Consider the following 24,258-nt stretch of genomic DNA (forward strand, 5'->3'; position numbering starts at 1 on the left):
TTATTTATATGTATTACACCACAATTGCACACGTACATCTTCATATTCTATATATATATATATATATATATATATATATATATATATATATATATATACACATATATATATATATATATATACATATACATATACACACACACATACACATACACATACATTTTATGTAAGTTAATAATATAAAAATAAAAGTGTAAAGGAAAAGATATACATTTAGTTTTGAACTGTTTAAAACTAAAGTAATGATAAAGTGTTAAAGAAAGAAAGAAAGATAAAGAACCAGTTTAAGACAAAATATATTTTACAATTAAATCAAACAAATGGTGTTTTTGTTTATTTTTTTTATTCTGTCCTAGGCTTCTATAAATTGTTGTAATTAGTTTCTAAGTATTTCAAAGAGGTATCGTCAAAAAACATCATTTATGAATGAAACATTTCTCTAATATGGCTAACGTTACAAAATCACTGATCCGAACATTAAACAGCCTAAACAAATATGTTTTTGTTTTCAGATACAGAAAGCGTTTCGACATACCGTTGAAATGTGTTGTTAAACCCTTTAAAACATCGTTTATGGTGGGAGAATTAACATTTATGTATGTGAATATAAACCAAACGGTAAGATTTTAAGAAAAAAATAAATTGAAAGGAACGCAGACTATTTGCGTCACAGAGTGCGCTGCCTGACATCATCACCGTGCGCCGCGGAGTTTAATGAAAGTTGAGTGAATGTTGATACTGTGTGGATGTAGTTATGAGTGCCGTTCACCGGGCGTTAAAGACACACTTCGGATTCGACAAGTTTCGATCTCAGCAGCAGGAAGATGCCGTGAAAGCAGTGCTAAAGGGTGAAGACACACTTTCACTGGACTGTTATGATATGAAATAAATGCCAGGAGTTAGCTGAATGCTAGTGCAGCTGATGGTTAACGTTAAACGAGTCAGTGATAATGACAGCCACAGTGCAGTGGTCCTGATGTGTGTGTGTGTGTGTGTGTGTGTGTGTGTGTGTGTGTGTGTGTGTGTGTGTGTGTGTGTGTGTGTGTGTGTGTGTGTGTGTGTGTGTGTGTGTGTGTGTGTGTATATTTATATATATTTTTTTTTTTTTTTTCGTGTGTGTGTGTGTGGTGTGTGTATATGTGTGTGTGTATGTGTGTGTGTGTGTGTGTATGTATATGTATATAATGTGTGTGTGTGTGTGTGTGTCTGTGTGTGTGTGTGTGTGTGTGTGTGTGCGCGCGTGCTCACAGGTGACAGGGATGTGTTTGTCCTCATGCCCACTGGAGCGGGGAAGTCTCTGTGCTATCAGCTGCCTGCTCTTCTGGCCAGTGGCATCACTCTGGTCATCTCGCCTCTGATCGCGCTCATCCAGGTGAATCTCATCTACAGACACCTTCCTGTCTTGGATAAGCTGTGGGCACGCAATAGCCTGTGAGCAGCTCACCCGTTGATATCTAATCATGGTTTCTCCAGAGATACATAGATTTATTGGCCAAACATATCAATATAATAGTATTTACATTTACATTACATTACAAAAGATAACAATTAGATAGAATTGGGCAAAAAAAGAATAGGGAACGCTAGTGTTAGAGGGTCTTTTTTATAATAAATAAACAGAAAACAAGCAATTAGAATAGGAAGTGAAAAGGTCGTGCTTTTCTTTTATAAATAAAAAACATAGAGTTAGAACAGAGAGTGCTAGAGTTAGAGTTATATTATAGTTAGTTAGAGATAATTGGTTGTTGTTAGATATTATTGGTATTTGATTTTGGCTGTTTGTTTGGCTGATTAAAGGAATAATTATCCAAATAATGAAAATCCTGACAACACTTTCTCTTCTCTTCCAAACATTTATGCATGGCCCACTCTTTTCAGAATAAACGCAGAGCAAGAGGATCAAATGACAACAAAACACAATAAAACACAATAATTCAGCTAGTGGTCTATAGGAGAACATTATAAGTGAATAACGACATATTATTTACTGCTAAACTGAAGAGTTTGGTAGCATATCAACCAGGGAGCCAGTGCATGACTTAAAATAAGTAAAATGTTGGATCTCTGAAATCTAACTCTAATCTAAATTAAACATAATGCTAGATAACACATAAAATCAAGATCATAAATTGGGCATCCACACATTGGGAACACAGGAGTTATATAAAGCAAGTAACAACACAGGTTTATATGATAGCCAGTTTTCCTGTGATGAGTAATAAAGATTCTTTTGACTGTTGTGTTGATTCATGATGACACACTCTTTGTTTTTACTTCTGCAGGATCAAGTGGAGCACCTGAAAGCTCTGAATGTTCCTGCACGGTCCATCAACTCCAAACTCCCCTCGGCTGAGCGGCGTCAGATCCTGGCGGATCTGGAGAGCGAGAGTCCTCGGCTCAAGCTGCTCTACATCACTCCAGAGATGGTGGCGTCCCCGTCCTTCCAGCCCTGCTTGAGCTCGCTGTGTGCACGGGGTCTGCTGGCGTATCTGGCTGTGGATGAGGCTCACTGTGTCTCTCAGTGGGGTCATGACTTCCGGCCGGACTATCTGAAGCTCGGGGACCTGCGCTCGCGTCTGCAGGGGGTTCCCTGTGTAGCGCTGACGGCCACAGCACCCAAGAGAGTGCAGGAAGACATCGAGCGCTCGCTGAAGCTGCGCTCGCCACTTGTCTTTACCACACCTGTTTTCCGTAAAAACTTGAAATATGACGTGATATTCCGGGATCTGTTGCCTGATCCTTATGTGCACTTACTTGCATTTGCCAAAGAGGCTCTGGGTGGAAATACAGCGGAAAAGGTCAGTCACTGGCTTTCTTTGGTTAAGCAAGTTCTTTCACTATTTACTCTTGAACCTGTATGAATTTCTCCCATCCACTGGAAACAAAGGTTTAGCATTGAAATGTTTAGCATACAATGAAAGTGAAAAAATGCTATAAATCTATTTTATGTTTGCATATGTGTCTGTGACACTACACTGATATTTTTTAATTTGCAGTTCAAACATTCAATTATTTAGATATACCTATTCTGTTACGAGTATATTTTTCATTTCTGAATTATAATTAATTATGCTATTTGGGCAGGGGTTTCGGGGATTCGGTCAAAAGTGTGCTCCAAATATCCTAAATATTTCAAGAAATCCCTCACCTGTTTTGAAAATAGTATACATTTCTTTCAAAGGGTGCATTTCAGTGCTGTTAACTTTATAACTAAAATTAAAACCATTCAAATTGTTCTCGGTAATTAAAATAAAATAAAAAGATTAGATGAAAAACGTATAATTTAAATGAAAAATATTAGACAATTTTTTAAAAATATTTCCTTGGCGAATAACAAAAATGCTGAAAAAGTGCTAAAATTACTCGCATCGAATTAAAATATATTAAAGCTAATAGAAATGTTAAAAAAAAAGGCAAAATCAGTAAAACTTAAACTACAATTCAAAAGAAAACAGAAAATATTAAGGAAAGCTTGTTCAAAATATTAATAAATTATATAATAGTACATAAAAATACCAAAACAGGCCCATATAATTCTTTGAACATGATTTTTTCCTTTTGTTTTCATGGGCCGTTTTTTTTTTTTTTTTTGTTAATGACCCACACATTCTTATATGGTGTGTCAACATGTGGCATCACTGACAAGAATTAATATCATAGCATAAAGACACATTTTGACATGTAATATTTGAATGTATGTGAACACTTTAATTTGAGATTTAGAGCTAAATTGACGGGAAAGCTCTTCAATGAACAATTACATGTCAGTCAGTATGAATTCAGGAGATACAGAAGTCATACGGGTGACTTTTATGTCATTTCTGGACTTTCATTGTATGGAAAAGAGCAGCTCGGACATTTTGATAAACATCTTCTTTTGTGTTCCATGAGAGGAATAAATGATTTGAGGCTGAGTCTGATTGAATAATGTTAAACAGCCATGTTTGGTCGGCAGGGCTGTGGGATTGTTTACTGTCGCACCAGAGAGAGTTGTGAGGAAGTGGCGCATAAGCTGACTAAACTAGGAATTCCAGCCAAGCCCTACCATGCAGGTGATCCCATCACTGCTTCCTCTTCACAATTTTTGGATGTTTGTGTCATTGTGTGTGATGCTGTTGTGCATGTTTGCAAGGGAAAGATCATTCTGGTTAATGTTTCATCTCTGCAGGGCTGAAGGTGGGCGATCGCACAGAGAGTCAGACTGATTGGATGGCCGATAAAGTGCCTGTTATTGTGGCCACCATCAGTTTTGGTATGGGAGTGGACAAGGCCAATGTCAGGTCAGTCACGCATTGCAAGTATACGGTTCAAAAACAGAAATATTATTACAATTTAAAATAACTGTTGTTTGAATAGGTTTTAAAATGTAGTTTATTCCTGTGATGCAAAGGCTGTAACAAAGTGTAGTAAAAGTCATGGCCAGCCGTTGACTAAACAGAGTAAACAATAATACATTTGCTTGTTTGTAGCAAAAATAATTTTGGTGCCTAATAGGGCTGCCACAAATGATTATTTTGATAATCGATTAATCTAGCGATTATTAGAACGATTAATTGACTAATCGTTGATTACTTCACTGATTAATATTTCACGGACTTTGATCGATTATTCGGCTTTTGCATTTAGTTAAATATTGAGTTGTACAAATAAAAAGATTTTATCATTAGCTAGCTCCACACTGGAGAGCTGCTTTATAACAGAAAATCAAGTTGTAACTTTAACTGAAAGCGACACTGACATGTTTAATACTGTAAAGCTGCTTGATTTAAGGCTATCTATTACATGAAGTGCTATATAAATAAATGTGACGTGACTGGACTTTACTGGAGTACCGAACTGCAGAGCTCGCACAAACATCCACATCACTGAAATCAGATGTGTTCTTAACTGCTGCTTTCGCACCGCTGTCATTTTTTGTGGTGTGTATTTCGTTATTGAAAGGAAAGCGCACAGCAGCCTCAGGTTTGGCTGCGTTTGAAGCGCTGTGTCTTTTTCTCTTGAATTGTGTCCAGGAGGGCTGAATTACAGTCTTGCGCTACAGCGCCACTCTGGTCAAACTGCATTATTGCAGCTTCTTACATTAGGTCATATGAGATCAAACAACTAATCGATAGTGCTGGACAGTTAGTCGACAAGGAATTGAATCCGAAATTCAAAACCTCTAACCAACATAATTTTCCCATGTATGTTATTTCGGGGTTTTTTTTTCATCGTATTAATAATTTCCCCTTAAAAACATACTACTATAGTCGACGCTATACAAACGTGACCATTGTGCTCGTGTCTTTTTGTAGCATCTCGCACGTGATTGGCACTTTGAAAGAATTCAAACTTTAACACTCAGCACCGCTCATCAATCTCAGTTCTCTTTGTTTACAAAGAAAATGAAAGATATGAAATGCACTTTTTCATTAAAAAATATCTCACCTTTAATAGCTGAGTATGTTTACAGTACAAACCTTGAACTATAAGTGCAAAAAAAATAATAATAATAATTGTTCAATAATGAACAATGTTCAATTAATCGAGGTTTTGATTTTAGGTTATATCGCCCTAAATAAAATATTTATAGGAAATTTTATGTTGTCAATAATGTCGACTAATCATTTCATCCCTAGTGCCTAAACTTTATTTCTTAAGTCTTTTAGTAGATCTGTAGACACATCAGTGCTGTGTGCTGTTTTCCGTTCCATGTAAGTATCTGTCTGTTTTCAGGTTTGTCGTTCACTGGAATCTGGCGAAGTCTTTGGCCAGTTACTATCAGGAGTCGGGACGAGCTGGCCGTGACGGACTGCCGTCGTGCTGCAGGATATACTACTCACCCAAAGACAGAGACCAGCTCAACTTCCTCATCCGCAAAGAAATCTCCCGCAAACAGGTTGGGAAGGTCATCCAATCTCGATATCCTCGTGCTTTTGACTAGTTGAACTGTCACCATGTCTGATATACTGCGTGTTTTGAATTCAGGAGAAGCGAGGATCAGAGAAAGAGCAGGATAAAGCGCCTTTAATGGACTTTGAGGCAATGGTTGCTTTTTGTGAACAAGAAGGGTGAGCTCAAACACAGACACTTTCAGTTCTGGATTTAGAGTGTAATAAATGTTTAATAAAACAGAATAGTGTAGTTCAAAAACAAACATGCATGAATACTTAGCTCACTTTATATCCATTAAATGCATATAATTTTAAACAATATAAAAATACACAAGTTTTTTTTTTGTTGTTGTTTTGTTTTTGTTTATTTTTTTTGTTGTTGTATTTTTGATCAACACACTACTGTCCCCCTCTTGTTTCTTCATCTCTGCAGTTGTGTGAGCAAACACCAGAGGACAGTATTTGGCACTGGTTTCATAGTGGTTGCATTCCCATAATGAGAGAGGTTGGGAATTTGGTGTTTATCTGTAACATTCATAATTACGGGGAGCATTTTTCTCAGCCAAACACTTGTTTCTGCGTTTAAAGCTCTTCTGATTTGCTTCACAACTGTCGCTGATGAGTGTTGCTTTCATTCAGCTTTAAGTGTGTGCCACTTTCACTGGCTGTGTGATATCACATTTTATTTTAGCTCATTGTGGTCTGCTTCTATCTTCCTCTTTATTGTGGAGCCCATGTTTCAGACGGCCGAGACTCTGTTTTTGGTCCCTGCCGTACAGCAGCCACAGCGGCCATAAACACATCCAGTCACGATCAGAGCGATGAACGTCACTGCAGGAAGAATGAAACGTGGAGTTAGTCACATGTTTCCACACAACTGACTAAACTAACTGAACATTTGACTGGTCATCTGACTTCAGGAAGAGCTCTAATCGTATTAGTGGCTTCTGCCAGTTTTCAGGAATTTAATGAAATCTAGTGAGGTCTAATGTGGGCTGTTGTTGTTGAAAGAGTCGTATCACGAGGAATCAGATTTTTCTTGATCTTTTGAGATCATTGTAAAGTAAAAGAGACTGACAACACAGACAATGAACTCAAGACGTCCTTTCCAGCCTAGAAAGTGCATTGAGTCCGATCAGCGGAACGACTCAAATCCTTGGATTTGTGACATTAGAAACCTGAAACTTTAACATATGTCCTCCCACATTTACAGTCAACTGCTTGTTAGAGTTTTTAATGTCAGTTTAAGTGCAGTACCCTTCACTAAAATAGCAAGCTAAGTATGGATGTGCGCTTGGTGGAGGCCTTTAATCGCAGTGGAAGCTCTCATAAGCTCTCCGCCTCTTCCAAAATGACACCAGATGTGGCCACACTGCAGGGATGTAATGATAGTGTAGTGATGGAGAGCTTACAGAAGAACAGCAGGATGATGAGAAACGCCGTCTGCGTGAGCGGGTGGGCTTGGGGAAGAGCCTGCAGTCTGGTCCAGACGTTCTGGAGAATCCCCATTATTTCCTCTGAAGCACTCATTCTGACTGCGGCAAGCCTGGTCTGAATACAAACAAAGAACAGTGACTGTGAGTCTCACTGAGTCAGTTCTACGTTTTATAAGAGACTTTTCTCACAGGAAAACTGATTTTATAATTAGTTGATTATATGACTGTATAATCTGAAATCAAGCAGTAAATGAGGCAGTGATTCTCAAGCTGGAGGCCTCAGACGAGGTCCAAGGGGGGCTTAAAGTGAATTAAAATGAGACAAAACAAGTTTTAAAATAAGCTAAAAAAAAGTAAATAGATATTTCTTTTTTTAATTTCCCTCAGCAACATTATTTTATTTTTCTTTGAAGAACCTGGATTCCTGTGATTTGGATATTTTAGGAAGCCAGATTTTAGAAGTAAGATTTCTAGATTTGGAAAAGTTATGCAAATTAATACAAATTTCATGCACAATGGACATTAAGATGTTTTTGATGTCCCAGGCTGTGTTTATTTAGACAGTAAAAACATGAAACATTATTACAATTTAAATCAACATTTTTCTATTTGAATATACAGTATTTTAAAATGTAATTTATTCTTGTGACGCAAAGCTGAATTTTCTGCATCATTACTCCAGTGTCACTTATACAGTGAATGCATCTCTGAAGGGAACAGACTGTCTTCAGAAAAGTTTACATGGCAGTTTCTTTTTATCTTACCTCTGTGTAATGATGCCTAATAAAGGAACCTTCGCTGCTTTGTGTACGGTGTTTCCAAGGAAACCGCTAGGCCTATATTTCTGTTCCAGAAGCACCACCTGCTGGCGGAGAATGAATTTGCATTTATACAACATAGTTCCGGTCCTTGATTCTGATTGGTTGAGCCACGTTTGAAGCTGTTGTAAATTACTCTACAAACATTCACCTTTGTTTACTTTGTGTGTTGCTTGGCAACCACTTTATTGCAATCAGGAGGAACTACATTGTTTGGTGGAAGAATACCGTTTTTATTAATATCATTACACTTTATTTGCTCTGTTTTAATTTGTGAAACCTTACTACTTATATAGAATAACCATTTTATAAAAGCAATAAGCCCTGTGAAGCCGTGGTTTACAGTGAATTTATAACAGCTAAGGGGTGTTGTTAGGCATGGCACGAAGCGGAGTTGCTTATTGCTTTATCTCAGTCAGCCCATCTAATGTTTTCGTTTAGATTAATGTGAAAATAGACCCATATGTTTTGCGCAGCACTTATGTGTAAATGTGGTGGATTTAAAAAAATCCTGCAGATACGCTGTGATAAAATAAAACGCGACAGCGACTTAAAAGAGTTGTTTTAGATTTGCACTTCGTTGTTGTAATATAAGGTATTAGACATTTCATGTTTTAGATTAGCCTACACTGCAGCTGGTGCTGGTAGACTCCAGCACTTTTCTCTGTTTAATAGAATAATTGGTCTTATTGTGTTGCCAGGTTATGTGTTGACAGTTATTCAATTTAACGGCAGTATCAGCACTGAGTCAGTGCACAGTGTTTCCTGTGAGGAAACCTTGTCTTCCGTTTCACTGTTGTGTTCACTGAATGTGAAATGGTATTTAAAAAAAAAAAAGGACCTGCTAGTTGAGCTAGTCATGAAATTTCTACTGTGGTGGGTGTTTCCAACAGGACAGAGGCCTGTGGGTGTGCCATCACAGTATAAAATTAACCCTGCTGATGAAAGAATCATTCCTTACTTTGGATTTCCTTTTTAAAATGAGTTTCGGTTATCCCGTAATTGAATCTTACCACAGTGTGTATTTCTGGTCTCTTTAAACCATCACTAAAAGTTCAACAGAGGACTGTGATGCTATTCTGTTGAATCTGTTGTTCTACATATTTATTATTATATTTTAAGTAGGGCAGTCAGTTTAACGCATTAACTTAATTAATTAGATATGAAAAAATAACGCAATTAAAATATTTTTACGTAGTTAACGCACTGGCCCCGCCCCCAGACCTGTGCCTCATCAAACATTTCATATAGTAGACTATTGACTAATGTGATGCAGGGTAACAACTCCATTAATGCGGTTATGCCCTAAAATGTAATATTGGGGTAAAATTTTGGTGTTGTTGTTAAATATTTGTGTATTTGTTGCCTCTCTCTGTATGAGTTTTTGTCTCATATTTATATCGTGTGTTATGCTTTTTAACATGATTGATGGTTTTTAATCTATTATTGATTAACATGCACATCATGTGCCGATTAAAAATAAAGTTATTATTATTAAAGATAATAGTTGTCATTTTGTTAATTTAGAAGTAAAAAAAAAACACTGAAGACATTACAAAAAAGTAGCTGAAATATAAGTAGCTTTAGAAAGAAATGGTTTAATTCAACATAAAAAATACAAACAAATAGTGAAATATGAAATTATTTTTAAAAAGAAACGATACTCTGTCTAAAACTGAATGTGCCAGTAGGTGGCGGCAAATCCCTGTCTTAAGTGAGTCATTCAATCGATTCGTTTCTAATGGCTGAATCATTCAGAAACGAACCAAGTGACTGCCTTAATGAATGGTTCACTGAATTCACTCAATTAATTTAATAACATGGATTAATTAATGAAACATCGTTGAGTGTTGATCTGAGACACAACAGTTCTCCGAGGACTTTTATTTTCATTGGTAAAATAACTGACGGTGTGTCTAAAATGTAACTATTCGCTAGCCTTCTTTCTATCTGACCCCCCACCCAATCTAGTTTTGACGTCCTTTAGGGGGGATAAAGCCTTCTTTAGGGGGGTCAGACCTCCCCCCCCCCACAGCAGAATTGTTGTCCATGTCCAAGCAACACAGCGGTGTTTAGTTTCTGAATGAATCCACGTTTTGAAGGAATCGTGTGAATCAATGATTCAAAGGCCCATACCATTCATAAAGTGAACCGTTTACTGAGTTCCTGAATGAATCAGCTGTTCGAAGAATCGAATCTATGAATGAATGACACATAAAGACATTTACCGCCACCTGCTGGCAGTTTTAGTTTCTTATTTAGAGTGTTATTTCAGAAAAGAAAAAAAAATATTAAAGGTATAGTTCACCCCAAAATTTAAATTCTGTCATCATTTACTCACCCTCGTCGTTTCAAACCTGTATGACTAGCTTTTTTTCTGTGGAACATAAAAGAAGTTGTTTTAAAGGCTGTTGGTAACAAAGCTGTTTTGGTTACCAATGACTTTCATTGCAACAATAAATACTGAGATGTTTCTACAATTATCTTCTTTTATGTTGTATTGTTTATTTTAGTGTTTTGTTTTTTTATTGTTTATGTTTGTTTAATTTTTTTTTTGTATAATATAATATATTTTTTTTTTATGATGATATTTTTTGTTTTCTTTTTTCTTTTCTTATTTAACACAGTAATAGCTTTAAATTATATTTTGTGGGTATTTTCAAAGCCAAATAGTTTGCGATGAATTAGATTAATTAATCGCCACATCACATATGATTTTGTTTAAAATTTTAATTGACTGACAGCCCTAATTTTAAGCACTTAAAACTTCTTGCTGACAAATGGGTAAACCTTAGTGGTTTGAAGGACGGTGGAAACGGTTTAAAATTACAACTTATTATTATTTTGTTACTGCACCATGATCCTTAAATAGAGTCTTTTAATGTCATCTAATGATTCTTATTTTTTTGGCATATGAACTATTGTTAATGACTTTTTTGTTGGTGTCTTTTGTAAGTCTTGATAAAAATGTATGAAAGTAATTATTTTTTGCTACAATTATTTTAACACAATTAAAAAATCATGACACATTCTAATCTCTGGAGGAAAAAAATAAAATAAAGCTGTATTAAACTTTAATTGTTTTGTTGCGTGAAACCCTCTGGTCGTCACTGACCCAAATATGTATTCAAACAGCAATTCACAAACTCATAACCAAATTCATATTCACAAAATAACTATTGCAAATGCACAACCAAGTTTACATTCGCAAAATAAGATCCATAAATGCAGAAGTTCATAAATATGCACAATGCAAATTTTTCAATGTTTCTACGAATTGGCAAACTGTCTTATGTGTGAATCGCTATGCATTTTGAGAATTTCCTGCCAGGTCCCAAATTTACATATTGCAGTTTTATTAAACTTACATCCTCATTAACCAGTCAGATGTGAACGTCAACCCAGCCAGTCATTAATGCAGCTTACTCATGCTATGACTCAGGAAGCATAGCCTTGCGTTGTGCTATGTGGTTAGTTTTGCCATTCAGATAACCAGACTCCAAATGTATGCAGTTTTTGATTATACAATTTGTTATTTGCAAGGCTAGATATTGTTATGTCCACTAATCAAGGCATTAAAGCATTGAGCAAGGCTGTGTATTGAAAACTGACTAGACTGAAAACTCACATTTGATTGATGAAAGAGAGCTGAAAAACATTAATTTGGCAGGGAAAAAAAAAAACTTGCAAATGTGGATTCAACAATCAATCCATACACATCGAAACATTCAGAAATGTGCATGTATACTTGTGTGCTTCTAAATTATGCTTTGCATTCTTGAATATTGTTTTGTGAATGTACTGTACATTTGGTTGTGCGTTTGTAAATTGTATTTTGTCAATATTAATTTGGTTTTGGGAATTCATTTTGTCACTTTTTTAGCCCCATATTAGACAACTAAATGACAATTGCAAGACCTTCACTTTTCTTCGTCATTTTTGGTATTTTGTTGATTTTTATTAAATGTATGAAGTCAGTTCTCCTCAAGTTCACACAGGTGTATAAGAGAATCATGTCATCATGATCCACTAATGTTTCACAAACACAAAGTGTCATAGTACTTTTTCAACATCAAGTGTAATCAGTTTGTGTAGTACACAATGATTGTTTTGAGAAATGTTTTGCTTGAGATGTGTAAGTAAAATCAAGGCATGTTCTCCACAGTTCAACAAAGAATCGCATTGAATTTCTTTCTTTGTGTTCATCTATATAACGATACACAGTTATATTACAGCAGTATTTTTTTTCTAAACATATTTTTAGGTAATGACACAAATTATTTGCTGGAAATGCATCAGTCATTGTTCCTATGAATTATGAGTCAAGGGCAGTTTGGGAAATAGTCAATGTTAACACCGCAGAAAATTGATGTAATGACCAAATAAAATGTGTATTAAACTCATCACATTATTCACAATGATGGCATGAGCAAACAAAAAGTGCATTAATGTTATGTTTGTTTGCCACTTTTTAATGTTTTGTTATTGAATGCTTTCCAACTCTGTATGCAGTGTTCAGATTCTTTTGTGGGCCGCTATGCAGTTGAACTTTACCCCTCCCGTTCCTGCTTTGTAAATGTCTCTCATGTGTTGTAGATGTTCTGCTGACCAAGTCATTAGTTTCACGCTCACAAGCTCACAGTTATTCAAGGACATTAACACAAGTACACACAGTATTTGTACATACTCCTACGTGTATGTTTCTGCTCTCACCTTAGTCTCCAGTTGTGTTCCCCGTAACACTCCTCACATGAACTTGTGTGAAGTTTTGAGCGCTCTGTCCCGTCACACAGTTGTTGTGAGCTGCTGAATGTCTAGCTGCTGTGCAGTCATGCTGTGTTTGAGGTTTCCAGTATTATGAATCTTTTGGGGTGGGCTGTGTAGCTCCTACAGCACACACCACACGTTCTGTCAGTCTCGATCTCTCTCTTTTTTTATTTTTTTTTTTTTTTCTCTCTGTTTATCTCTCTCTCTCTCTCACCCCCTTTTTTTGTCTGGCTCCGTCTTTTCTCCTCCCCTCAAATCACTGTGGAAACCATTTTTTTTTTCTCCTCCTTTTGTCAAACAAAGTCTGGAGGTCCTTTTGAAAGTGTCTGTTTTCTGTTAATACTTGTATGTCTGTAAACTGGATTTGGAAAACAAATTCCTGGCCCTAAAAAGTAGGAATTTTTCACACGTTTTATATAGTATATAGTGTTAAACGTCTGTCTGAGGTTACATTTTACCCCAAAATTAAAAAGGCAAGCAAGCAGTAAATAAATGAATAAATAAGTGCCGTCAAACGATTAATCGCGATTAATTACATCCAAAATTAAAGTTTTTGTTTACATAATATATAGGGATGTAATGATTCAGTCAACTTACGATTCGATTCGATTCACAATTTATTTAATTTTTTTTTTTTACAAAATGAGATTTAAGACAAATAATAAATTAAATGTGTCCTTTTATTATTGCTTGGACAAAATGCTGAACGTTTCTTGGTAAAACTGAAATATAACTACAATAATATACTAATATACTTGCATATGATTGGTCTTTTGTTGGTTTTGATTGCTTCTATTGGCCTCATTTGTAAGTTGCTTTGGTTAAAAGCTTCTGCTAAATGACACAATTTAAATATAGTTTAAATGTAAATAACAAAACTAAACTGAAATTTTAAAACAAGCCCAAATAAAATAAATAACACAAATAAAATAAATCTCTTTAACCACTGCATTTTAATCAAGATCCAAACAAAGATGCTGCATACACGCAACATGAGCAGTTTTTAATTTGAATTTATAAATTTGAAGCAAAAACAGAATGGTATGACTTCAGTTTTGTGACACTTTACATAAAAATATCTGCATGAAACAGAAACAGCAGACGAGCTGAACTAGACGCAGATTCACTCTCTGCCAGCAGGTGGCGCTTAAAGTGTTTCCTTGGTTTCTGCTGTAATTCAGTTAGCGCTGCACTTATGAACTTTAATATGCATTATACAGAGGCAAGATGCAAAGAAAAAACTCCATCTAAACTTTTCTAAAGACAGTAAGTTCCCCTCATACATCCATTCATATAAACTCCTACACCTAAATGAATCGTGATTTGTTTAGCATCTCAATCAATTTGAATCGTCATATATTTGAATCGATTTCCAACCGGTTCGCGGTTAATCGTTACATCCCTAGTAATATGTTTAGGCCTATATGTGTTGTGTATATTTATTATGTATATATAAATACACACACATACATCTTGTGTTTGGATTCAAAAAGGAGGAAAGCATTGCTCTGCATGTGGCTTTAGAGGGAATCACTAATGGGAAAAGTGAACAGCAGGGAATGGACTTCTGGTCATGGGCGGCAGTGTTGGCACTGTGGGTCTTTGTAAATATGTTTTGGGAGGGTTTCTGCCTCTCTGTGGCCCTACCAGCTATTTCAGACTCTGAAACCTGAAACCCAGCAGTCAGTGAAGTGAGAAGCGCACGTCTCTATTTTAGAGTTCACTCTACACAGGGTGTGTGAGTGCACAGACATTTGTAGAAACTTGTAGAAACCCTCTCTGTTCTTCATTAAAAGGGTAGTTCACCAAAACATTAGTAAGTTGTCATTTACTCAGCCATACGACTTACTTTCTAACATGGGACACAAAAGAAGACAGTTTTCCATACAGTGACCAGCAGGGGCATTGTGTCTTGCAATATGAAACAAAGTGCACATGGAATATAAGATCTACTGTAACGTTCAACACCATCATGGTAACACACAACATTAAAATAATACAGTAAACATTGTTTTAACAAAATAAGATGAAACCTAAAAACCTTAATGTGCATGACATGTTTTTTCAATTAAAATGTGAAGTGTCACAGAATTCTGGGAATGTCAATGTACAGTTTTTCACTGTAAATTAAGATGACTTTTTCACTTTCAAATTTTTTTTTTGTGTTCCATGTCATTTATTAGTTACTCCTGTTAATTATTTCATCATTCTTCATTTCCAGGTGCAGACATGCCACCATCTCACAGTTTTTTGGCAATCCGAAGCCCAACTGCGCCGGTGCGTGTGACTTCTGCCTTGGCCGGAGAGTGTTGCTTGTTCAGGTGGCGAGAGGAGTTGTGCTCGGTAAGCTGGAGAGGGTAGGTGACATAGTGAGGAGAACCGGCCCGGCACTGCGTTCAACCCTGAACTCTACGCGGGGGGCAGGAAGGGTTACGGCTTCGAGAGGTCAGCTGACCTCTTACTGAAGCAGCTGCGCTGTATGATCAGAGTCTGTGGAGACTAAGAGCTTCTGTGTGTGTGCAGATATGATGAGGAGTGGGGCAGTGAGGAAGATGACTCCGAGAAGAGGAAGAAAGAATTCGGAGATCTCTTTAGGAAACAGATGAGCCTGAGAAGGGTGAGCACACAGACACGGCACTCATTAGAAAAATGACGAATCTCATGAAAACATGTCCAGGTCACTTTTCAACCAAAAATGTTACTCAAGCCTGTTTCCGCCACTGAATAAGAAATAAAACAAGGTAATTGTGACTTTATCTCACAATTCAGAATTGTGGGATATAAACTCATAATTGCGAGTTGTTGTCTTTATCTCACAATTCAGAATTGTGGGATTTATACTTATTTTTGAGAGTTTGATGGTTTTTTGATTCTTGCTGTCTATGGAGGGTCAGAAAGCTCTTGGATTTCATTCAAATATCTTGATTTGTGTTCTGAAGATTTTTGGGTGAACTATACCTTTAAAGTTCAATTCTGAGAAATGTACTGTTCGTACTGTTTTACTATTTTTGTACAATTTCATGTGTAAATCTCGCATTGTGCAGCATTTTTTGTTTTGGTTTTGAAAAAAATTCTTTTGTCTGTGTATTTTTTTGGTGTGGAGATTTTTAAGACAGTGTAGTGAGTTATTTTCAATTTTTTTTTATGGTTTTTGAAATTCTCCAGATTCCCAGTTGTGATTCTCTCATTGCTGTTAAAAAGCAAATACAGAAGAACACAACTGTTTCAAAGTTTGGGGTTGGTGAGATTTCTTAAGTGTTTTTGAAAGGAGTCTCTTATGCCTACCAAGGTTGCATTTATTTGGTAAAAATTCACTATTGATACACTATTGATATTATTACTACTATTTAAAATGACTGTTTTCTGTTATAATAGATTTTATAATATAATTAATTCGAGTGATGAATGGCTGGATTTCCAGCATCATTAATCTAGTCTACAGTGTCACATGATCCTTCAGAGATCACTGTGATGTGCTGATTATTTATTATTATCAATGCTGAAAACAGTTATGCTGATCAATATTTTAGTAGAAATCATTTTTTCAGGAGTCTTTGAAGAATAGACAATTCGAAATAAGAGTATTTATTTGAAACAAATCATTTATAATAATATCTTCACTGTCACTTTTGATAATTTAATGCATCCTTGCTGAATAAAAGTACTAATTTCTTTCACAAATCCTATAAACCCCAAACAGTAAAATTACTGTAATACAGTTTATTCCAATAAAGTATCGTAGTAAATACTTACATGATGCATAAATGCTTTTTCACTAGAATTATATATTCTTCTCGCATCACAAAAAAATTAGAAATTAGATTTTTTTTTTTACATTACAATAATGATAGATAGGGAAAATGTGCTCACATTTAATGACATGCAATCACACAAGTACAGCGATACATTCACATGAAAAACAACTCGACTGCAATCCTCCTTGGCTTCACGCTCACAGTCTGAGTCTGTGCCAGAACATTCCTCCATATCTCTCGCTCTCTCTCTCCTCCACATGTGTTTTCCAGCTGTGTGTTTGAGGCCTCCCCATAAAGCTGAGCTGTACAGAAGAGAATTCTCTTTCTTTAGAAAACAAGACATCAAAACACAATTTACTTTCTCGATACAAGTTGCATATTACAAAATCATAGACTTTTGAGTTTTGCACAGGTAACACCACTCAGATTTCTATCGTTTATTATTAATTTACAGTACAAACAGTCACTTATGTATTTGGGCAGAGATTTGAGCAGATATTTGAGCATATTAAACCAATGATGCTGTCATCAACTTCTCTTTTATTTTCTTATTCGTAGATGTCAGATGTGGCTAAAGAGACGTTTGTTCCTCCAGGTCAGTTCCAGAGTTGTTACATATGTAATTTTCCGTGTTCGGGACATATGATTCAATAAATTCGACAGTGTTTCAGTTTGCAGTCCTGCTGATGAAGGGCAACGTCCTGCAGAGTTTAGCTCCAGCCAGCTCCAACACACACCTTCATAAGCTTGGTTCAGGTGTGAACTCTGCAGGACAGTGGCCCTCCAGGAGCAGGTTTGGAGTAAAGCTTCACGTTGTTCATGTTTTCTCAGATGCTGATTGCATGTTGAGGGATGCCAGCAGTCAGAGAATCCCCAGACTCACGGTGAAGGTAAAACACCACTTACTCAAGACTGTTTCACACTTAATAAGAGCATAGATTTTTAAACCGCATTATATTAGTCACTCTGTTCTCTAGATATCTGTTTTGTCATTCGTCATTGAAAAGTCTGTATCAGTCAACTAATATTATTCATGTAGTACTCACGTTGTATTTCTTGTGTGCTAAACTTTTAGTTTTAGTACAGTGGTGGATATTAATCGTCCATATAAAAACATTTATGCAACACTGTGTCCCATCCAAATAAAAAATCCTGTGTTAAGTCTGAGATTTCCATCATTCTTTGTTCTGCGTATGACTGTGTGAGATGAACAGTGCTGCCCTCTGCTGGCACACATGTGCACTGGTGTCTCAAGCTGTGTCTGAAACCTCTGGTTGAGCTGAAGACTCTTTGTTGTTTTTGTGTGTGTTTTAGAGCAGAGAGCACTGCCTGTCTCTCCTGCAGGAGTGTCTGACCAACCACAGGGGGGCAGCAGAGCTCTCACACAGGTAATGCAGACATCAAACACCAACAATTAATGCATCCCCCCTGTCTTATTGTTGCAGTGCTGTATCTTTTTGTATTTCAAAATCCTCCTTAGATGCAGCAGTTTTTGTCCATTGGTGGTAGTGGTGTGTGTTTTTATCAAGAATGATTCTAGGGCTGCAAAACGATTAGTTGCGATTAATTGATTCAGAATAAAAGTTTGTTTACACACTATGTGTGTGTGTACTGTGTATATTTATTATGTATATATAAATACACACACATATATGTGTATATATTAAGGATAAGATTTATATGTAAAATATTTATATTAAATTATATAAGTGTTACAAGTACATTATATATTAAGGATAAGATTTATATGTAAAATATATATATATATATATAATATATATATATATATACAATATGTATGTGTGTGTGTGTGTGTGTGTGTATATATACATAATAAATATACACAGTACACACACATAAATTATGTAAACATAAACTTTTATTTTGAATTAATTAATCGCGATTAATCGTTTTGCAGCCCTAGATAATACACACACTTACACAATTCAAAAGTTTGTACGATTTTTCAAAAAAAATTAAAAACAAATTTGTGTGTCTCTTGTGCTTTATTTAGTCAAAAATACAATAAAAACATGAATATTGTGAAATTTTATTACTATTTAATATAACTATTTTCTATTTGAATTTTCAGCATCATTAGTCTCCAGTGTCACATGATCTTCTAGAAATCATTCTAATATACTGATTTGCTGCTCAAGAAACATTTCTTAGTATCAGTCTGCTGTTTATTTTTGTGGAAAACATGGGATTTTATTTTATTTTTTTATTGTTTGTTTATAGTTCATTGTTTATGGATTTATTTGTTTTTTTGAAATAAAAATCTTTTGTAACAATATAAGATCTTTACTGTCACTTTTGAACCGCATAATGCATCCTTCCTGATTAAAAGTATTCATTTCTTCAATCAATCAATCAATCAATCAATCAATCAATCAATCAATCAATCAATCAATCAATCAGTCAATCAATCAATCAATTTCTTGATGTATCTTGTAAAGAACATCCTGGTACTTTCTGTTGTCACAAATGTTTGGGGACATGTCCTTATCATATTTAATCTATAATATAATATTTAAAGAAGAATATATTATTAATATGATTAAAAAGTTAAGTCATGTCATATTTAATTTGATATCATTTGTAATGGTTATTTTGATGTATATTCTCTCCATCACACACGTTTTCTCCTTGTGTAGCTCTGACACACTTGATCAGGCTGTAGAAATAGAGCACGAGATCTTCAGAGCCAGTAAATCAGCAAACCTGTACAAGGCTTCGGTTCTCAAGAGAGTGAGTGTTACTAATGCTCAGCTGCGTGTTAATCTCATCTCATTTAAAACTAATTGTCTGTAACGTGCATTTATCAGTGACGTGTTACAATAAATTCACTTACAACACTCTCCAGGTGTCAGAGATGAAGAAGAGCGCAGCTGCTAGTGTTGCTGAAGAGAAACAGTCTGAATCGAATGAAGAGACGGCGACCTGCTCTTCATCATGTCAACCTTTAGACGGCTTCACTTTAGCCTCTCAAGTCTACTCAGTGAGCCAATCACAGTTTGTCTTTAAAGACAGGTGGAAATGCAAACTTAAAGTGTGTTTAAACTAGTGCTGTCAAACGATTAATCGCAATTAATCGTATCCAAAATAAAAGTTTTTGTTTACATAATATATGTGTGTGTACTGTGTGTATTTATTATGTGTATATAAATACACACACATGCATGTATATATTTTGAAAATATTTACGTGTTTATATGTATATATTTATATTAATCTAAATTATATATAAATATATTTAATATATAAACGTTACATATTTATAAATATATACATGCAGGTGTGTGTATTGATATATACATCATATATACACACAGCACACACGCATATATTATGTAAACAAAAACTTTTTTTGGGATGTAATTAATCGTATGAAATAATTAGTGGCTGTCAAACGATTAATCACATTAAAAAGTTTTTGTTTACATAATATATGTGTGTGTACTGTGTGTATTTATTATGTGTATATAAATACACACATGTATGTGAATATTTAAGCAAAATATGTTATGTTTATATATAAAATGTATTTATATAAGAATATAAATATATAAATGTTTATAGATGTAAATATTTTCAAAATATATACTATATGTGTTTGTATTTATATATACATAATAAATATACACAGTACACACACATATATTTTTTTAAACAAAGACTTTTATTTTGATTGCGATTAATCGTTTGAAAGCATTAGAAATAATATCATGCTGGACTTTCTGGGATTCAGTTGGACCATTAAAACGTAATTATAGAAAGTTTAATACTGTTCTATCCACAGTGAAAGCAGCCAAGTGATAAATAGTCATCATCTTTTTTTAATCACATTCTAGCTGAAGAGGAAGCGTGTAGGAGCGGGATTTCGTGGCTCGTCCAGCCTGTTTCAGACAGCTGGAGATCTGCTGAAGAACTCTCAGAAGGAGACGCTTGCCACAAACAAAACACCTGGAGACCCAATCTGTGAGGAAGAGGAGCAGGTGGAAACAGGAAAAACACAGAAGATGAAAAGCGACTCGTCTCCCATTAAAGCCAAAACCAGCACGACTTCCCCCCTGAGCAGCCCCAGTAAAAAACTCACTAAGAAACAGCAGAAACTAGCAGAAGCGGCCAAAGACATGCGCCGCATATCACAGTATTTTGGGAAAAAGCAAGTGGACACCCCTCAGACGAAAGCAGGAAGTGTTATATCAGAGCCCGAGGAAGAAGGATCTCAGAATCACACTCCTTTACCAAATCACACCGACTTAATAACAAAGAATAGCACGTCTACAGATGAAGAAAGCGTCACTGCTGTTCTCCTGCAAAAGAGCCCATCTGCAGAAGAGACGGCCAGCCGAGACGGGACGCCCATCAACACCGAGATCACAGCAGATCGAGCGGTTCACGGGTATGACGGAGGAAGTTTGATATTTATTTAACATGACTTCTGAATGTGTTCTGAACTCTTGTTTCTTTGTCCAATCAGAGAGAATCACGAATCTGACGCCCAACGAAAATCACCAAAACAAGTAACACCACAATTACTCTTTATCAAAGGGGGCACATCATGAGAAACATTGTAAAGGGACCTCAGGGAAACATTTAATTATTTACAAAAAAAAAAAAGGGAACTCAGGGAATGATATGATTATTTTAAAATAAGTTTTATGATATGTTTGTCATTTAATTAGTTTTTGTAGTTGTTTTTCTTTTCAGTAGTTTTTTTAGTTAAGTTTATTTTCTACTGTTGCGAAGCGGAGGCGTGTTGTGGGACACTAAGAGAGTGACCTTTGACCCGGTGGTGCAGGAGACGCAGTTTGACACCGTGAATGGAGACGCCGCTGAGATCTCACGAAAGCCTGTGACGCTCAAAGAAGCTGCTGATATCGTGGTGCGATGCCTGGATCCGTTCTACAAAAAGGGCAAATTTGCAACAAAGGTGATTTTTCTCAACTGTTGGGTCGCACGTCTGTTCCGAATCACGATGCTAACAAAAAATAATAATGCTAACTTATAAAATAATAATATACTAAAAATAATTTTTGACTTTTAACTATACACTAATGTTCAAAAGTCTGGGGTTGGTAAGAATTCTTTTATATTCTTGACTGCGTTTGGTAGTGTTAATGTAAAAAACAGACTTTTATTAGACTTGAGTTTCATTTTGAATCATTTCCCCCAGGATTTGTTCAAATCCTTTGCTCGTTTCCTCTCCCATCTTCTCACGGAGGGAAAAACTGCGAACCGAGGCCAAGGTGAGACTATCCTTAACCTCATAAAAATCCAACAGCAACATCACACGTTTTTCAAGTGCTGATTTAGCATTGCTGGTTTTCCCCCACAGTCAAGATGGAAGCGAAGAGCCTCATCAAGGGCTTCTTCAGCAGGATTCAGCGCTGCGAGAGCGAGACAGACTGGAGACACTTGAAAGTCGAGGAGAGATAGCCATCTTCATCCGAACCTCTGGAGCTCCACCGATCGCTTTATTGTCAGAGATGCCGTGTGTTTCGCAGCATGCTGCTGTATATCTCAGGTGTATGTTGAAGGCCTATAAGCGTACATTGCACATTAATATCAGCAGCTATGAAAAATGCTGTTTTATTTTTGAAGTCCAGCAACAGACCGCAATAGCTGTTATGTAGCATTAGTTGCTTATAATGCACTCCAAGTAGTATGAACTGTAATGAAATCTACATTAAAAGGCAAATGTGCACAAATGGAAGAATTCATGCTGAATAGTTTATGGGGTGTAATTGGTAAGTTGCTTGTCTTTGCTTGTCTGGTTTTCCCAGCAGCCTCGGCTGCCGAAATATTTTCCGCATGAATTTTCTCCACAGGGATTATAAAAGATTCCTACATGTTTAGGCCATGAACCAAACTAGCCAACTCCCGGATGAATCACAACAATAGATGTGTCCCAGTTTGCATACTTATGTACTATTCTATGTCATTTTTATAGTATAAATAGTGCGATTAGTTTAGAATGTAAAAACAAAAAAAGAGCTTTAATTAGTTCATGGTGGAGGAGGGGCTCCAATCAGTCAGATGTTGGATGACAAAAGAACCTAATAATATTCATACAGTAGACAATAAAGTTCATAGTGTATAGTGTGTCATTTGGAAAGCAAACTATTGCAATCTTGTACTTCTGACATCTTTTAAGAGTGCAAGAACTGCACATCAGTGTTGCAAATTGATGTAATGGACCCTTTTCACAAGATGCGTTTCAACAGTCATCAGTGTCGTAAATCCTCAAAAGTTTTTAATATTTAGATTTTTTAAAAATGTATGTACATTTTTAACACTTTACTTTGTATTATACCACCTTTGCATCAAATTACAAAAAAACTAGGTGTTTCTAATGCAGCGTCTCTGGGAGGACGGTAAGTTTGACATCGTTCTCTCTTCTGACTACTTTGATTAGCTTCTCAATTTTTTTCCTTTTTTTTTTGAAAGTCGCGAAAACACCATCGTGGAGTTTTTCTTTTGCTATTTGAGCAAATGGGAGTGCAAAAAAATATTTTTGTGGTACTCTGTCATTCACTGCTCTTGAAGTTTACCCAACTATGACGACTTCCGCTGCTGAGAAACCCGGAAATGTGAATAAGGTCCATTTAGTAACAGCAGCTTCTCTGATTGGTGGATCTCTCTTCAGGATTATGGGTAGTGTAGTTCTTCACTGGGAATTCAGCTTTTAAAGTCCACGTGAACCGGAAGTCGCTGCCGACTTTATTTCAGTGTAGTAATGTGTTTCCAGCTGAAACGTATTATTGACTAGAGGGCATGGTTTTATGTTTGCGCTCCTCCTGTCTGTCTCTCACTCATAGCAATCTAACAGCTGGAGGGGTGTGTTTAAGGATATCCTGCCCAAGCCGTCAAACTGACGTCATCATTCCCGAGCAGAAGTAAATGTTCAGATTTTGATCAAAGATTACGAAGACAATTTTTTTTTTTTTTTTTTTGGAGCGGATTAACTTGCACAGATTAAGTAGTTTACATCAAGATGTGCACTAGTAAAGTAAATAAAGTCAGTTCTGATTTCATGCGGACTTTAACACTTTTATAGTTCACACTGCCTTCTACAGAAGGATAAATCATCACTTACCTTTGAGGTCTGTCTTGAAATGTGTATGTTATTGTTAAATATCAGTACTTCATCGTGAAGCAGATGAAAGGGGTTTTTACTGGGAGTTAGGAACCTGACTGTTTATGTTTCATTTCTCAGATATTTATGCCACATTATCGGTTACCAGCATCTCTTAGTTTTCATTTGTCTTTTTTTTTTTTTTTCTTTGCACCTAATGCCCATGTCTCATTTCATTAAAATTTTTCATTAAAGGTTTTGCGCTATTATTAGGCACTTACCATGATTATTACCATGAATATTAAGAATATTATACTTACTCCCATGAATATTAATAACCTTAGGCGACGTGTCAGTTAATTTCTCAGTGGCAAAGTTTTTGCTCGTGTTTAATAAATAGAACAAGATGTTTGCATGTGTCTCTAAAAGTTGGATCTTATGGTCAATTTTACTAGGATGGCAAAAACAGCCTGGTATTAAATTTAAAAAAATCAAAAGTAGTAGTTAAAATAAATTAATTGGGAC

At 35.8% G+C, this 24,258-nt stretch overlaps 3 protein-coding genes across 4 annotated transcripts; 2 read left to right on the forward strand and 1 right to left on the reverse strand.

The window, feature by feature from the left end:
* Positions 1-665: 665 nt before the first annotated feature.
* Positions 666-21,254, forward strand: LOC109088987 (ATP-dependent DNA helicase Q5-like). Its single transcript, XM_042720895.1, is given in 17 exon segments — positions 666-848; positions 1,251-1,372; positions 2,283-2,798; positions 3,956-4,052; positions 4,169-4,280; positions 5,716-5,878; positions 5,968-6,050; positions 15,116-15,257; positions 15,260-15,339; positions 15,418-15,511; positions 17,208-17,244; positions 17,481-17,539; positions 17,964-18,037; positions 19,307-19,400; positions 19,516-19,650; positions 20,504-21,057; positions 21,136-21,254. Coding segments are annotated over 17 exon segments (2,541 nt in total). The 5' UTR covers positions 666-754; the 3' UTR covers positions 21,221-21,254.
* smim5 (small integral membrane protein 5) lies at positions 6,438-13,051 on the reverse strand. 2 transcript variants are annotated; one of them, XM_042720897.1, is made up of 4 exons: positions 12,841-13,051; positions 8,074-8,171; positions 7,286-7,424; positions 6,438-6,704 (listed from the first exon to the last, which is right to left on the reverse strand). In XM_042720897.1, exons 3-4 carry the CDS (start codon positions 7,401-7,403, stop codon positions 6,613-6,615), a joined length of 210 nt encoding a protein of 69 aa, XP_042576831.1. In that variant the 5' UTR covers positions 7,404-7,424; positions 8,074-8,171; positions 12,841-13,051; the 3' UTR covers positions 6,438-6,612. The 2 variants fall into 2 exon arrangements, with proteins under 2 accessions (XP_042576831.1, XP_042576830.1); XM_042720896.1 differs by having other exon boundaries at positions 8,074-8,174.
* A 142-nt stretch (positions 21,255-21,396) lies between the features above and the next one.
* On the forward strand, positions 21,397-22,366 carry LOC122136814 (ATP-dependent DNA helicase Q5-like; the record flags this gene model as incomplete). The annotated part of the gene is made up of 3 exons (XM_042721412.1): positions 21,397-21,588; positions 21,832-21,904; positions 21,994-22,366. Coding segments are annotated over 3 exons (366 nt in total), but the record flags the coding sequence as incomplete, so codon positions are not given.
* Between the last annotated feature and the right edge of the window lie 1,892 nt (positions 22,367-24,258).

This window comes from Cyprinus carpio, chromosome B3 (assembly GCF_018340385.1).
Source record: "Cyprinus carpio isolate SPL01 chromosome B3, ASM1834038v1, whole genome shotgun sequence".
In the NCBI taxonomy this organism is placed as follows: Eukaryota; Metazoa; Chordata; class Actinopteri; order Cypriniformes; family Cyprinidae; genus Cyprinus; species Cyprinus carpio.